This window comes from Dermacentor andersoni, chromosome 1 (genome assembly GCF_023375885.2).
Source record: "Dermacentor andersoni chromosome 1, qqDerAnde1_hic_scaffold, whole genome shotgun sequence".
NCBI classification, from domain to species: domain Eukaryota; kingdom Metazoa; phylum Arthropoda; class Arachnida; order Ixodida; family Ixodidae; genus Dermacentor; species Dermacentor andersoni.
In genome coordinates, this window is record NC_092814.1 from 40085602 (window position 1) to 40102917 (window position 17316).

General features: G+C 47.7%; 1 protein-coding gene across 2 annotated transcripts in view; it reads right to left on the minus strand.

Moving 5' to 3' along the window:
* The window catches only part of Rpn10 (regulatory particle non-ATPase 10), a 49769-nt gene that overhangs the window by 12256 nt on the left and 20197 nt on the right, over positions 1–17316 (minus strand). For both annotated transcript variants that reach the window (XM_050193058.3, XM_050193063.3), the window contains exon 9: positions 10331–10489. In XM_050193058.3, the coding sequence (XP_050049015.1) occupies positions 10331–10489 (159 nt within the window). The remainder of the gene's footprint in view (positions 1–10330; positions 10490–17316) is intronic.

Sequence of the window (17316 nt, forward strand, 5' to 3'; positions counted from 1 at the left end):
GCTGTAAATGCTGGCTGGTGACACTTATCTGTTATTATGGCCACACATGGTGAGAGTGTTGTTGAAGTAAATGGCATATTGCTGGACAAAGATTGCATGTGAATGATTGAGGTGGGTATCTCAAACACACAGCACTCTAGGATTAAGCTTATGTAGGAGTTCCTTAATGTCATTAAGATTGCGGAGTAAACCCCCGACATTCCACTAATATCTGCATATCCACATTGGAAGTATTTTGTGCTGCGTTTCTAAGATGGGCTCCATGAAACGAGATTTTTCTTTTATTGGTGGTGCCGTTCCTTAGACGCCCGACATGCAGGAGTAATGATGGTTGCATGCAGCGCCTCCTCAGAGACACTGGATTCCGCCTGCTCAGCACGCAGAGTTGTGGTTACTGTATATCCATGTACAGGGGCTGCACCAGGATGTCTACCAACCAGGAACTCTCATGGAATTTGCATACTCTGGAAAACTAGGGCGATGTGTGCTTCTATCATGGAAAATTAGGAAATGTGGTAAATGGCGCATTCAAAACTAGGCAAGAGGCAAAGAATGTGAACTCCTAGAGCTTTTCCAAGACATGTACGGTCAACTACAAAATTCTACGGAACAAGAGATCTAAAAAAAAAAAAAAAGAAAGAAAGAAAAAAAGCTGGATATCTGCACAGCCTCGCAACACAACTTAGTACAGTCGCCAACCGTTTATTCAGACCTCACGGTGACTGCGGAAATGTCCGAATAAACAGGTGTCCGAAAAAAGCAGATTAAGCAAAAAAAAAAATCCTTTATTTCCACGCACTTATTCGGGCTCGAGTAGGCTTGAAGAAATCGTGAATGCACTGTTGCATGCTGTTCCGTTAGGTGCAATCAGATAAGCCTGAACCTCGGAGAGGGCCGTACGGCCACTATAGGCGGCTGAAAGCACAGTCACTGCTTGTACACGCTCCGCATGCGACAGCAGCATAGCAAATGGTGCGTCATCTTCCGACTCGGAGTCATCGTCCGGCGGCGCAGCAGAAACCTGACAAATAATCTCACCGTCGTCGAGTTCTGCGCATGTCAGTACAGCAGTATCATCACCTGTGAAACTGTCAAATGAGACGGTGTCTGGAATCTCAATGCAACCACTGCGCAGGTCTCGGCAGAACATTTTCGGCGTCAGTGGGGAGCACATCGGAAGGCAACAAATCCTAGGCCTCCCTGCGCCCGCTTGCTGGCATTCCCCAGCACAGTCTGCGCGGGCACTGTCGGCCCCATTAGACAATCGATGCGATGCTTCCGTATGCCGCATTGCATCACCGCAACCTCGACACAGCACACAAAGCAAACATCACCACGCCGACACCAGTCGCACAAATGAGAACGGTTGCCTACTCGCAGCATCGTGCACGAAGAAAGAAACAAATCAGCTGCTGGATTGTCTTGACATGGCTTACTAAGCTGAGACCGGAACTGCTGTGGCTATGAACCAGGCAGAAACGATGATGAGCGGGGATTTGCAGTAGCACCACTTCGTGGGGCAGCAAGGAGACTGTTCAAAACAAAAATGGCGTTCAGCAAGTCCAACCATGCACCGGTCATAGTCGGTGCATGGTGCTCTCGATCGAGTTGGCTCAAGGAGTGTCCGAAAAATCAGACGAGAGGTTGCAAGGCGTCCGAACTTTTGGCAGTTGTTATACATTATGGTCTATGGCGGTGCCGCGAAGCAGACCGAATAATCGAGCATGTCCGAATTTTTGGAGTCCAAAAAATCAGTCAGCGACTGTAATCTCATTTACAGCTTCTACCAGTATATGTGAAAACCATTGTGATGTTTGGTTTTACTGACTGTGCTACTTGTGGGCTTACGTTGGTGGCCGTGATGAGCGCTTCTAATTCGTGCATGTGAGAGCAGCTCGTAACATAAAAGTGGAAATCAACTCGGAAGCTCTGCAACAACCACTTGTATGCCTGGTTAACTGTTGTTGCCGATGGATAGTGAACATGTGGGGCGCACCATGCGTTATTTTGAGCTTGGGTTGAGTTAGTGTCAGCACGGTACAGTTTTGATACAGGCCTCTGTGCTACTGAATTACGGTGGAAAATAAAAATTCATGACAAGTATTTTGATGCACAGGAGGTGTACTGTGTGTCAGGCAGGGAGATGTGGGCATTTAGACTTAGTGTTTCAATCTGTATCAAAGGCCATGTCGCAGCGCAAGTGACATGCGATACTTAAACTTTTCAGTGCAACACCTTGTTCGCGTTAAGACTCCATTTTTGGTGTGCGGTGCCTAGGGCGTTAACTGTATAGTTGGCGTGCATTGCATTACGATGCACGTAACGACACAGGAAAAAGAGAAGAAGAAAAAAAACTTGTCTGTGTATTATCGTAAGTTCCTCATCAAGAACGATGGTCTTTGAGGTTAAACATAATGTGCTGGACCATAAATAACGGAGGCCACGTACAGGCGAAGCAGTGGTCATAGTAGTTTGCTTAGGCGGATCCAGAGGGCATGAAGTGGGAAGAAAAAATTTCAAACTACCAGTGCTGCATATATTTTTTGAACAAAAAAGTTATGCAGATTTAATGCACATTTTAGCCTTTAGTGGCTCATGAGTGTCCGGGCGCAATGCATTGTGAAGGCAGGAAAGCGGTGATCATTGGCGAGGGGAGCAAGGAGAGGAGGCGCCATGCCAATAGCGCTGTGCGAGTGGGCGCATGGGAGCATGCGGACATGGGCGTGGGGTTGTGCGCACATCGGCGACAAACCTTGCAGCCATATGGCTGTGATCGCATCCCATGCTCGTGACCATGGCAGCATCCGTTCGCAGAACAGTTCAGACAACAGCTACAGAGGCATTCATAGATAGGCTTTCGCCTATCGCAGTTTAGCTCAGCAAAGTGCCCACAGATTTTTACTCTCCCTTCTATTTTCTTTTTCAATTCAATACTACTAACTATTCGAATTGGATCTGCAGACAATTTCTATCTTTGCGCACCACCATTAAGCCATTCTTGTTCTTTAGCATGTTTACTAAAGTGACAGTATCCAGTATCATTGTGTAAGCCCGTCTCGAGAAAAAAAAATTTCTGCGTGACTCGGAATTTGAAAACGTCAACTTGGTAGACACCCTGTCCATATTTTGTCATAAATTTGGGACAAAGTACCGTATTTACTCACATAATGATCGAACTTTTTTGTAAAAAAAAAGTTGACACAAATTCAGGGGTGTGATCATTACACAGGTTAAACTTCCCACGAAAAGAAACATTTCCTTTTTCATCCCACATTTGCTGCGGGATGACAATGGGTCAACAAGCAGGTGGCTGCCGGCGGAGCAAGCGGAACGCGCCGAACGCAATTATTTTTCTTCTTGCGAGTACTTTACGTGCTTTAAAACAATGTCTTCTGTATCAGTACTGAATAATATAGTTAATATCAACAAGTTTGCGACAATAATGTAGCCATGTCCACTTTGAGGGGACAGAAACAGAGATGGGCACGCTTCGCTGCCAGTGACAGAAACCCCTGGCGGGCATGCTGCGGAATTTGTCTTTGCTGCTATCCTAATACGGCACATTTCCGCTAAGTGTGGGCAAATATCTTAGCTGCGTTACAAGCGTCGGCATGTGAATAAGGTACACTTCTAACGTATCAGTGTAAACGTGGCCACTATCATTGCCGCTCGCGATTTGTTGCTTGCCCACGAGTGCAGACGAGAAGAATCAAAAGGTGCCTTTTATGTTTTGTTATTGACCAAAACTATTATGAAGCCTACAATTAATAAAGCCGAGGCAAGTTTGGTCGTAGCTTTTTTTTTTTTTTTCATGGAGGTGCGGAAAGTGATGAAAGGAATGAAATGGGGCATCTGCTTAAGAATGTTGGATGCATGCAAACCGCTTGGTATGTTTTGAAGAGTCGTTCGCGTAGCATTTGACAGATGGTAAGCGCGATCATCATTAGCTAGACTTGACACACAACACATCGCTGTGACAAGTTCGGGGTGCGATCATTACACGAGAAAGAAAAAAAATCGAATTATGATGATAAAATTCAGGGGTGCAATCATTATGTGAGTAAATATGGTATGTAAGCATTGTGCCATTTGCTCACCTGCATGCAGTTGATGTCATCAGTGTTATATGTCATCAGTGTTATATCACAAGAAGCCAACAAACAAAGACACCAAGGACAACACAGGGGAAATTACTTGTACATACTAATTAAATTAAAGAAATAATGAATTAATGGAAATGAAAGTGGATGAAAATACAACTTGCCACAGGTGGAGAACAAACCCACGTCTTCGCATTACGCGTGCGATGCTCTACCAATTGGGCTACTGCAGCACCGTTTTCCCATCCACTTTCTTGAGTAGTTATGTTTTACTACTAAACAAACCCTGGGAGCATTAGCCAGCAACACTACTCGCAAACCTTGGCGGCGGATGTGGAACATCGTTTCAGCAGCAGGTGTCACGAGTTACTGAAGCCAACTCGTCAATAAACCCACACTTGCTACCTGAAGGCACTGATGTTGCTGGATTCAAGACACTTGTTATGTAATGAACGAGAAGAAATGGGGCTAACCGAGGGGCCCGATTTTTGTTAATCATATCACACGAAGCTAACAATGAATCCGGCATCATTGACGCCTTCAGATAGCATGTGTGGGTTTAGTGACTGGTTGCCTTCACTCAAAAAGTTCACCTACTCGTGATGCCTGCGGCTGAAAGGATGCCTGCGGCTGAAAGCCCAAACCCCATGAGAGCGATTTTGTGCACGCAGTGATGAAACGAGCCATCGCATGGTTCTAGAAATCTAGAATTCATCGCTCGGCACCCGGAAGTGCTACGAGTGACTAGCCAATAGCGCGAAGCCGGAACTGGATGTACAGGCGCCGACAAAAGTGGTATACTCCACGCAGCGGGAGCCGGAGCAACGGCAAACTGCATCGCAACGCCATCTACAGGCAGCATCTGGGATCGAGACAGCCAATGGGTGCCCTTTATTATCTGCAGGCATGTCGATCCCAGATGCCGCCTGTAGATGGCGTCGCGACGCAGTGTGCCGCTGCTCTGGCTCCCGCTGCGTGGAGTATACCACTTTTTTCAGTGCCTGTACATCAGACAAGTGCTACAGATTGTCGCACTGAACGAGCAAACGACTAAATCTTCATATTCGACTAAAAATTTGATGCTGCTCTTTACAATAAAACAAATAAACTTAAATTAATAACGTATGCGTCACGCCAGTTTCAGCACAAATTTGCTGCCCTCATACTGGCAACACTGGGGAGACGTCACTCAAAGTCCTCGCAGGCCTCAAAGTCTTTGCAGGCAACGAGCAAATGCAACAGCCATCTCCATTGCATTGTTTGTTGCTGTCGCGCACAAGACTGCTTACATTGGGTTTATACTTTATCCATCCGCGTTGAACCATCATGAACTGACCAACCGTACCCTGGTGGCAGCTGCGTATGGCATGGCCATGTGGACTGCATCTTGAAAGCAATCTGCGTTATACAGTCGAAACCCGCGGTAACGAAATCTCGAGGGAACGAAATTCTCGCTGCAACGAAATATTTTCGGATCCCTGGCGAACAGCCATAGGAGTCAATGCATTTCCTATCTCGCGACAACTAAACTTTTTTCTATAGCAATCCCTCATCAACGAAATTTTCTGAAACGACAGTCCGCAAATAATCTACTCATGTAACACTAGTAGTGTCCGGAAACTGCTCAAATGCATTCGTTGTGCGCTTAAATTGCATTAACTACCGCCACAGCACACTTGCGTGGCCGCCGCCATCATTGTTTACAATAAAAAAAGCCTCGCACCACCTCTCGTGACAGACGACAGCGATGATGATGGTGGTGGTCGTTCGCCCGTCGCAACGGGTGACTGCGCAGTGTCCGGGCCAAAAATGCAATTAGCATTTAAATGATACAAATAAAAAAAAGAAGACAAGAACCGTAGGCGATCTCGCAGTGATCACATTTTATTTAATCCTGTGTGCCATTACAGCTTGTGCTAAATGCGGAGCGAAACGCCTGCGTGCGTGGCAACCAAATCGACATCTACTACACGTGAAGGCTCCGATAACCCGGATGACGCGTTTGTACTGTATAGGTGTTCTGTGGCTTTAGTATCAGTGGGCTTTGTGTACCGCCGCACATGGTCGTTTGCTCAGTGTCGTTGGTGCTAGAGTGCGTCAATTGTGTGTCTCTGTGCCGATCGGACCATTTGCTTTGACAGCCTGCTAAGATGCCGCCTCCAGCCAAAAAGAGGAAATTTATCACACTGCAGGATAAGGCTGAAATTATTGCCCAAGCTGGAAAGGGCAGGAAGAAAATGGATATCGCCGAAGAATTTGGAATTGCGTGCAGTTCGATATCGACAATTCTGAAAAACAAGGCCTCCATTCTCGGCGCGCTCGGAAATGGTGTGAGTGCGAAAAACAAAACGGTGAGCGCTGCGGCTTTTCCAGACGTTGACAAGGCGGTGTTTGCGTGGTTTTGTGAACAGCGTGCCAACAAAGTGCCGCTGTCTGGCAGAGTTCTTCAGCAGAAAGCGCTGGACTTCGCATGCATTCTCGGGCACGCTGATTTTAAGGCTAGCCCTGGCTGGTTGAGCCGTCTCAAAGCCCGCCACGACATAGTGGCTAAAGTCATTTCCGGGGAGGCAGCAGCCGTCGACCCTTTGACAACGTCGTCGTGGCTGCTGACCAACAAAGAAGTATTGGACCAGTACGAGCCCTCGGACATTTACAACGCAGATGAGACGGCCTTATTCTACGAGATGCTGCCATCGAAGACCCTGGACTTAAAAGACCAAGAATGCCGCGGGGGGAAACACAGCAAGCGGCGTGTAACAGTTTTGTTGTGCACCAACATGGACGGCACAGATAAACAGCCACTACTTGTGATCGGCAGAAGTAAGAAAGGGAAATCAAGGGAAATCGTCGGCTGCCCGTACAGTACACCGCGAACCTGAAGGCATGGATGACCCGGGCCATATTTGGCAGCTGGCTCGAGGCCTTCGATACGGACATGCAGAAGGTAGGCAGATCGGTCTGCCTTTTTGTGGACAATTGCAGTGCCCATCATGTCAATGACGTGGAACTGGGAAACATGCGCTTGGTTTTTTTTCCACCGAACTGCACTTCCGTGCTGCAGCCGCTTGATCAAGGCGTCATTCGTAGCGTCAAGTGCGCCTACAAGGAGAGGTTGATTCAGCGTCTGCTGCTGAACCTCCAGTTGAAGCGTCCCACCGTAGTGGACATGTTCATGGCGCTTGAGATGATGGCCGCCGCATGGGTTGCGACGTCGCCAGGCGTGATGGCTAATTGTTTTAATCATGCCGGCTTCATTGCCACTCGGCAAGCATCATGCGCTGATCCAGTGGCATCGCAAGAAGATTCGCCTGAAGGTGCACTAGTTGACAGTGCTGACGGCGCAGTGCCGCCATCGCTGGCCCACGCATGGGATGAACTTTCTGCCGTGACAGATGGTGTTCCGGATGGCCTCAGCATCGATGAGTTCCTTTGTGTGGATGAAGGTGTTGTCGTCCATGAAGAGGTGACTGATGAAGTCATCATAAGTAGCGTTTGCCAAGGTGCCGACGACGCCGACGACCACCAGACACCAAATCAAGAGAGGACTGCGAACCCGCGGGATGTGTTGAATGCCTTCGATGTAATTCGATCATTTTTCGGTGAGCATGATGACGACGTGGCAATGGACCACTTCTTGCAGTGAGAGTCGAGAGCAGTAAAATTGCTGCAAGGCAAGGCTCGGCAAAGTAAGCTGACTGACTTTTGGCAATAAAATTTTTTTTTTTTGCAAGCCAGTTCCCTTCCCTGTCTTTTCTGCCTCATTCTCGCGCTAACGAAATTCCCGCAAAAGCGAAATGTTTTGCTTTCCCCGGCGATTTCGTTATTGCGGGTTTCGACTGTAATGCAGACAGAGTGTCAACTGCCAATAGCTTCGCGCACTGTGTTCTCGCTGCTTACTTCACGTAAGCAGAGAGACATGTGGGCCCATATGTCAAAAGTTATCTCCGAAAGGGGCAGAGTGCAGTGTGTGCCGAGAGCTTCGTCAGCGCTGTGTTCTCGCCACTTCGGTCACGTTGAAGCGAAAGGCAACACAAAGGAGAATTCTCTTGCTGCTGTGGGCTCTATCTTGAAAGCAGCCTTACATGACAGACGGTTTTTCTTGTTGGGTAAGCATAGAAATGCTTACACATCTAAAAAAAATTCTAGTCAACGACTGAATTTTCGGACGCCCAAATTTTCGGACATGCCTGATATTTCGGACGTCTTCGCGGCACCGCCACGAGCCCCATAGAATCAATGTATAAGGACATCTGAAGTTTCGGACACTCGAACCCCCCGCCGTCCAATTTTCCGGACTTTTTGACGCGACGGAAGGTCCTTTGGCTCCTCGCGCATCACCTTTGCGCAGGAAATAGTCTTGCAGCTGAAGCATATCACCGCTTTGAACCACAACTAGCCAAATCTAGCCGTCACACACTGATTTGGTCTGGCCACGCTGGCTCTGTTCATCACCGTACTTCCGGTTCCGCCTTCGGTGGAGTTTCCGGAGCGGCGCCATTTCATTTGTTTGCGTAGGCCACGTTTTGGCTAGCGTGGTGTGTGGTTGTGCTGTAGTGTCAAGTGTGCTCTGCGACGCTAGGCCTAGGTGCTTCGACGCTCGTCTGCGAACTCCACTGTTCGCAACTTGAGGATTTCGCTTGCCTTCGATGGCCCCCACTTCGTCGACCTCGCTGATGGCATCGAAGCGCGGAAAGCAGTACGGTCGGTTAACGATGGAGAAGAAAGCCGCCATTATTAAGCAAGTCGTAAGCAGCCCATCGCAGGCTGACGTGAGCAAGGAGTTCGGCATGGAGGAAGGAGTCAGGTTGTGGGGGATTCAGAAGACTCCGATGTTGAAAATGAGGAGCCAATGCCTGCGCCGCCTACAAGCGCCGAGTTGACGCGAGCACTGTTGGCTCTTTCATCGGTGTACAGTGCTGACATGACCCTTGCTCAGATCGAGGTGAATATAATCGCATGCAACCGGAACGCCGTCCAAACAACAATCAACAAGTTCTTCAAGCCACTGCAGCAATAATACCGGCTGCCCGACGATGAACATGTACATAATAAACCGGCAGTCGGCTGCATACAGAGTTTTTGAATGCGTTTTTTTATAGCCATTTCACTGATGCTTTCGCAGGGTTTCGGAAACCTGGTACTTCACCCTTTACCTCTAGATCCGAGAAAAAAAAAGAAAAAAAAAAGCGTTTTTTGCATGCATTCATTTTTTCGGACTGCCTGAATTTTCGGACGTTACTACGTTCCCTAGAGGGTCCGAAAAATCGGTCGTTGACTGTATATGCTAAGAAAAGCTGACCTGCTTGCTGTCATGCGAGACAACATTGGAAAGCCTCTACTTTAGCTTCATTTGTTACCCTGTTTGTCGATGCTGGCACATAACTGCAGAGCTAGTGTAGCTTAAATCTGGTTCACCTCAACCACACGTACGAGAAGAAGCCGGCCATAAATGTCACATTGCATGTAAGGTTGCGTGATGAAAAGACTACCGGAATTGCCATACAACATGTGTGCCCCCGTACATTTCAGCAAACGTGTTACTGGCAAAAGCTCACTCTTCAAATATGTACATAGCAAGAAAGTGCAGAACCATTGGCAACACCACACAGATGTTGCATAGACACGTATGTAATGCACTGCAGGCCAAGCTGCGAGGTGCTGGGACATAAATTTGTTTCTGCAGTTGACTAAGCACTGGCCAACCAGAGAGGTGTTTATAAACAAGCGCTTATTTGTCTTCAAGACTAGAGCTGCAACCAACCATTACTCACTGTTTGCCTGTGGACAGTTGAGTGAACCGGCAAGAAAAAAAACACCTGTGTGAGGTCTCGTAACTGCTGTTCACAATTCTCACTAGTTTGAATTTTAGTTTGAACTGTTTTGGCATTCTTATGAAATTCAAATTAACAAACAGTTACATGCACAGTCAGCCACAGAAGTATACAGGACACAGGATTTGAGAAAAAGCACAATTCCTGTGAAGTCTGGGCACATAGCCTTGAATTTAAAGTTGCAGTATGTAGTAGCTGTTCACATTTGTCATAGAACCCATGTCTCTGTAAACTTTTGTTGTTGACTAGATCTGCTGCACTATATTGCTGAACCACCAGTGTGTAAGCTTCTATTGTACTTCAGTCTGGCTTCCTTTGGAAGACAGCATGCTGAATAAAGCATTCAACAAGCTTGAAGATAAACCATCTTGCCCAGCAAGCAAACAAATGTACACTCACGGGCCTGCTGGAGGGACATCTGCATGGCATAAGCAATCTGTTCATCCTCTGTCATGGCCGAGAAGTCTGGTAGACTGGCAGTCGTGGTTGGAGGTGCTGGATCTGTTTCCATAGACATTGCTAGGGCTCGCTCCAGCAGCCGTTCTTCACTTGAGCCAGCTGTGTGCATGGAACAGAGCAATCATGTAAACCTAAAGCAAAGGGGCTTGGGAGTGTCCGGGCAGCTGATGCAACAAAATAGCGATGTGAGATCGTGAAATTGTGTGAGAAGCCTTTTATTCTCCTGGGTGCAAGAAATTTGGAAGGAAAGCAAGCGTTTTTGGCAGGAAAACAAGCCAGAAATGATGCTCCTTGAAAGAAAACCTATATGGCCTGGCTCTGATAAGCAATTTTGGAATAGTGAACGGCAAAATGGGTCCTTTTCAGCCCTTTCATAGGCAAAAACTGAGCATCTCATAGGGATAAAACAGCCTTTCTTTCCTCAAAGACGTCATTAAGGTAGTTCATTTTTTCAGCAGGTGCGTCATATGTACATAGATTAGAAAAATAACATATCAAAAGTAGATTTTTGTGTCATACTTTTGACTCCAAGACATGTCCCCCCCTTCAAAGCCACAGGTTTTGAAGACGAAAAAATTACAAAAGCCTATTTTTCAATTTTACTATGGTCACACTCAGCACATCATTCTGCGCCTGCTCGCAAGAATTCAGCACGGTTAAATGCATAGTTTTGATAAAAAACAATATTTATTGTGCGAACGTGCACGTTTCATTCTTGAGAAATGTCCCCCCAAGGCAGCCAATATCGCGCCATTTACAATTTTGCAACCATGGAGGAAGGAAAAAACGGAGGCCTTACCCCCTTCGTGCGCAATGAGAAAAGTGGAGGAAGTCACGTGGTATTTTTCGCTGTAGCGGTCGCTATGCTGTCACAATGAAATGGCGGTTTTGTTATGGCAGTGTATGCTCATGCGTGTGCTGCCCTGTAGGTCTCTTATTGTGGCAAAGGTGTCCTGTACGCATGAATTGCATTAGTCTCTGTATTTTGTTCTGTTGAGTTATCTAGACTGTGCTCTCCTGGCTTTCATTGTGGCCAGGTGAGACTGGAATAAGCAAAAAGTGTGAAATGAGTGTGCATGCAACAATTTACACCACTTACACACCACGGACAAAGAACAATCTGGGAATATATTTCCAGTTTGTGCTGGATTCATGCTAACGTGTCATCAGACTGAAACCGCTGTGCTTCAGAATATGTATGCTAAACGGCTTGCACGTGAGCAACGTCTGCGCAGTATTTCTTCTTTTGGCGACGGACGATGCATTTGTGGCCCGCAAAACAGGCACGTGGGAGGATGGGAAAGAAGCGGCTGCTGTGAGTAATTAAGGAACAAAACCCATTAGGCGTAATTAAGGGACAAACCCCGCTTAGGCACCCGTTCTTGCTGGCACAGGAATGGGTGCCTAAGAGCTGTGCTCTAAAATTCACCGACGATTATGATACTCCCTAATGCGAAATTTGAGCGCAGCTCTATATGTGTTTTCATTTCGCAAAATATTGGCTGGCACCAACAATGTGTCTCATGCATCACAGTGCAAACAGAGCAAAGTGTGACAACTGCCTCGCTAATCGGGAGATCACAAGGCAGCGTGTGGGTGGCACGTGGGCATGATTCAGAGCAGCCGCTGCGGAAAGACCTCCCGACAACATGCGCTACTCTGGTGCCATGTCGTAGCCATTGTCGCCGCATTGCGCTTTCGCCACACCCTCGTCTGCTTTCCACCTCATGCTTCCGCTGCAGCCTCTTCTCCGCATTCAATTTCATCTTTCACTCTGCTTGCTCGCTCTGTTATGCCGCCGCCGCCGCTGCTCGTCGCAGGAGCGGGTGCTCAAGAGCTGTGCTCTAAAACATTCCTAAAAAGCCATGAACAGCATAAACTGCCAATGGGCTAGCCATAGGTTGTGATGTGCATAAAGCGTGCTGCCGGTCATCACCTGTGCATTCTTGCAGCGCAGTGAGAATGTAATTTATTTTCAGAAAAGCCAGCAAGACTAGCGGGGACTAATTTACGGAGTTCATTATGAAGTCCTCTCAACGCTACAGCACGATACTTGTATGGAATGGCTTGGGCAACGGTGTCATGATGGTATACACCGCAACTGGATTTGTCGGTTGGATCACTACGGCGGGAGCATGTCCACACAGCCCGGGCGTGGCTGCATGCCGAAGGCGAGAAATGTAAACAAGACAGGAGAAGCCACCCGACAACATGGCGGAGTAATGCCAACTTCCAGTGTCACTGAGCTTTACAAAAGAACGACGTCAGGGTCTCTCCTTAGTTTTTGTTTTTCTTTCTTCAATGTTCACAACCATTCACCGGAGCTTGATCATAATGGCCTCCTTTCAAAATGCATCCTTCGGGCTTTCTTTCCTGCTAAGCACGAGCATTCAAATATACGTTGCGGAGGGCTGTCAAACAAGTAAAAAAGACTGAATCTTGCTACAGTAAAAGCTCGTTAATTCGAATTCCGCGGGGATGCTATGAAAATTCGAATTATACAAAATTCGAACTAATGAAAGTCAGAGAAAAAAATCGCTCGGTTAAGGCGCGTATATAGTCTGACGTGGCGTGAGCACGCGCGCACACGCTACGTCACGTTGGCGTGAACAACGTTTATACTTCGAAGCTCTGGCGCAACCAACGTAACCGGACGCGGCCAGCACGGTCCGACGCGCCCGACGTCGAGATGGCTCTTGCTCCATCTGCGCGTTTGTCGCGCTGACTGGGGCGGAGAAAAAAAAAAAAAAAAAGTCTCCGTCTCGTGTGAAAAGCGAAGCACCGATTCCGATAGAAAATTAGTAGATAGCTATACGAAGTAAGGATAATAGTTTTATCGGCCGTATAAACTTGTAAGCATGCGCTTACTAACTAAATTAACAAGCACTGTGTCACGCGCGCACAGGTGAGCATGAACGCATCTCGCTCGATGACCGCGGAAACTCGCTGAAAAACGCTGGAGTGAGGGCACGCAGCAGTAGCAGCGAGCGAATTGACCTTCGTACAGCCCTCGCTTTAACGCGAACGAAACGTAGAAAGCACATCGCATATGAAGCCACCGGCAATACGCGCACTACTTTGGCCACGTCGCAGATCGCTTTCATGGCCGCGCGGCCGCGCCAAGCAGCAGCCGCCTCAGCCGCCGAAGATCGTCCCCCGGTCCCTCCTTCGCCTCACCCCTCTGCCTCGCGCGCGACAAGAGAGGGCGCGCTCCTCCCCACCTTCCCCTCTCGCGCACGCGAGATTGAGCCGCGTTCGCCGGCTCACCCTCGCACGCTCGTACGCAAAGAACATGGCGCGCGGCGAGGGCGTTATCGTCCTTGCCGCTGATCGAAAAAGCAAAAGCTGCGCGACCCGCGAGGCGACGCCAGCGTGCTCCCGCGCTCTAGCACTCTCCCCATCCACGATGATGCGGAGTTCGAATTATCTGTGGCGGTGCGGATTTCAGTGTGAATTAGCGGGATGTGTTACATATTGCTTTCAATACATTGTGGGACGGACCGCGGCAACTAATTCGAATTATCCGAAATTTCGAATTAACGAGTAGTGAATTAACGAGCTTTTACTGTATATGATTGGTCATCAGCCAATATGTGACAAAATGGCCACTTGTTATTGGCTGTCAGCTGCTTCATCGTTACCTAGCACAAACAAAGCTGCCACCACCTTGTCATAGAGTGAGTGCAGTGCCCTATGTTTGTCCATGGTGTGTACAATTATAGACCTGGTTGCCGTGAACAGCTTGTTGGAAGTTGCCGTTTGATGGATGCGCCGTGGACAACCGACTATTGAAAGGGACATGCGTAAGTACGGCATAGCCGTGAAACTGAAAGTGTTTGCAACAATTGTGGTGAACCTCACGACGAGCTGCAGGCTCTGCAACCTGCAACCCATCTGAAATCAATCTTGCGGCGTGCGCTGTACAGAGCACAGGAAACAGGCAGACTGCCCTAAATTTCCCACAGAGGTATGCATAACAAGACATATCAGAATTAATTGAAAAGAAAACTGAGCTCAGCAGCAACCAGAGAATGCACAAAGCACTTATAGCAGGTCCTTTAGTGCCATTGATAAAGCGAAAGCTTATGGCTTTATTCCAGTTAAAAAATAAGACTGCACAAATCATGTACAGGAAGGAGTGCATGGGCACGACACTTCGTAACCTTGTGCAAAAGCACAAGCCTGATGAACATGGACAGTGCATTAGTGGCAAAGGATGGCAGACTGGAGATCTGATCACAAAGATCTCCAGCTATTAAGGATGGGCAATCCAACCTTTTGCTGGAGACATCGATAAAATGCACAATACAGTATGGGCCACATTCTATCACACTACCATCGACAGATGAGCAACCGAATCAACTTCTGCCTGCATGGTCCCAACTCATGGTGAAAGTATAATTCGGCCATGGCAAAGAAAGAGCTACAACCAAAAAGCAGGTACAACCTGCCATAAGCGGTCAGCAGTGCTCTGCGTCCAATCTTGGAGCGTATGGCTGACAAGAAGCTGCTACAATGGTGTCGGCGAGGACATGTGCAGAATGCCAATGAGGCACTGCACTCTGCTTTGGAGCCTTGCTCCTAATGAAAAAAATGCATGCACTTCAACCTTAGCATCCTTGAGGCCACCTCAATCATACTGAGAAAGTTGCAGCTAGAACAGGTAGTCAGAAGGGCACTGAAAGGACTGCCGTAGCACTGTTGATGCGGAGAGGAAAGGAGTGTACTTGGCAGCTTTTCAAGCAGCTGTGAAGTGGAGGCAGTGAGGAAAGCCTCATCCAGATTACTCCCCTGGAACCATCTGAGCTATTGGCTATGACAATTTCATGCATCCAGGAGAACAAAATGCTTTTTTCAGATGGTGATTAGTTTTTTCTACTTTCTTCAAAACACTTTTTGGTCATGTTCATTTGCTCTCCTAATCATCCAATTTGAATAATTTGTCTCATCTGATCACTAGGCTCTCAGGGAGTGCAATAAGTCTATAATATTACATTTCTGCACCTGGAACACATCAAAATTTTGACGAAGTTAAATTCCATGTCAAGTTACAATTTCATACTTTTTCAACTTTGGATAAAATAGACCAGTTCCACTGTTATTTTGCCCCCTTCTCGTTTGAAGTGCTGTCAGAGGTCGTCGAAACGCGTTGTTTGCTTAGCCAAGTTAGCACATGGTGCGTCATCTTCCGACTCGGAGTCATCGTCCGGCGGCGCTGCAGAAACCTGACAAATGATCTCACCGTCGTCGAGTTCTGCGCATGTCAGTACAGCAGTATCGTCACCTGCGAAACTGTCAAATGAGACTGTGTCTGGAATCTCAATGCAACCACTGCGCAGGTCTCGGCAGAACATTTTTGGCGTCAGTAGGGAGCACATCGGAAGGCGACAAATCCTAGGCCTCCCAGCACCCGCTTGCCAGCATTCCCCGGCGCAGTCAGCGCCATTAGACACTTGACGCTATGTTTCCGTATACCGCGTTGGATCACCACAACCCTGACACAGCACACAATGCAAACATCACCACGCCGACACCAGTCGCAAAAGAAAAACGTGGCCTATTCACAGTGTCGTGCACGAAGAAAGAAACAAATCAGCTGCTGGATTGTCTTGACATGGCTTACTAAGCTGAGACCGTAACTGCTATAGCCACTCTATCAAACCAGGCAGAAACAATGATGAGTGGGAATTTGCAGTAGCGCCACTTCGTGGGGCAGCAAGGAGGCTCCGTTCAAAACAAAAATGGCGTTCAGCAAGTCGAACCATGCACCGGTCAGGGTCGGTGCATGGTGCTCTCGATCGAGTTGGCTCAAGGAGTGTCCGAAAAATCAGACGAGAGGTTGCAAGGTGTCCGAACTTTTTCAGCAGTTGGAGATTACGGTCCATGGGGAGAATGGTGGTGCCGTGAAGCAGACCGAATAATCGAGCATGTACGAATTTTTGGAGTTCGAAAAATCAGTCGGCGACTGGATCATGATCAGCTGTTTTAAACGGCGCATTTTTGGACACACGGTCGGGCATGTTTACACACAATTCGCAGTAGGAGTGTGTCGATGGCGACACGGCGCATATTCGTGCAGGTTAGTTTGCTTTGACGGTGCACCCATATTTAGCTTACCTTCAATAAAAACATGCAACAAGTATTTGGACGTGTGTGAGGTGCACCACGGTATCACATTCGGGCGACGCAGGCTTTTAGGGCTAGTGGTGCGATCGGTATAGACCATTCCACAGCACAACCTAAAAATAAGTTAACTTTCGTGTATTCGACACGCGAGTTCACACTTTTGACAATCTTAGTAAACTGTCCAAGATGTACGGAGATCTCAGATAAGGTTCTGGTAGGCATATATTATATTTATAAATCAATATACTGTAAAACCTCGTTGAACCGTACCCGCTTAAACAGTAGTTTCGTTTGAAAGTAGTAAAGTCAAATCCCCCACTCAGCGACCATTGAACATGTGTTTTGTATCGTACGTATCGCTTAACACGTAGTGTGTCCACTTTTCGTCACGCAAACACAGCGGTGCGTCGTCTCCACCAGGCGGTCAGGCAAAACAATCCTCAGAGATCAGCACAACGGCCTCCAAGTGCCCTATGCGCTTGCGTGTGAAGCCACATCAACATCATTCCGGCGCCGTGCCAGAGAGCGTTGTGGCGTCGTGCAAGTGAGAACTCGCGTCATGCCGAAACTTGGATATAAAAGACACTGGGTGCTTAGCTTAGAAGAAAAATTAGACATTGTTCGTGCTATCGAACGTGACGCGAAAAGTCGGCGCTAGTACGCGACATGGGTCTACTGTTGACTACGGTGTAAGGCATTTGGAATGCGAAGAAGTTGCTCTGCAGCGCTGCTGCAACCGCGAAGAGATGTCAGTTACAAGGTCGACTTTTCGCAATCGTTGCCTCTGTTGTTGCCGAAGT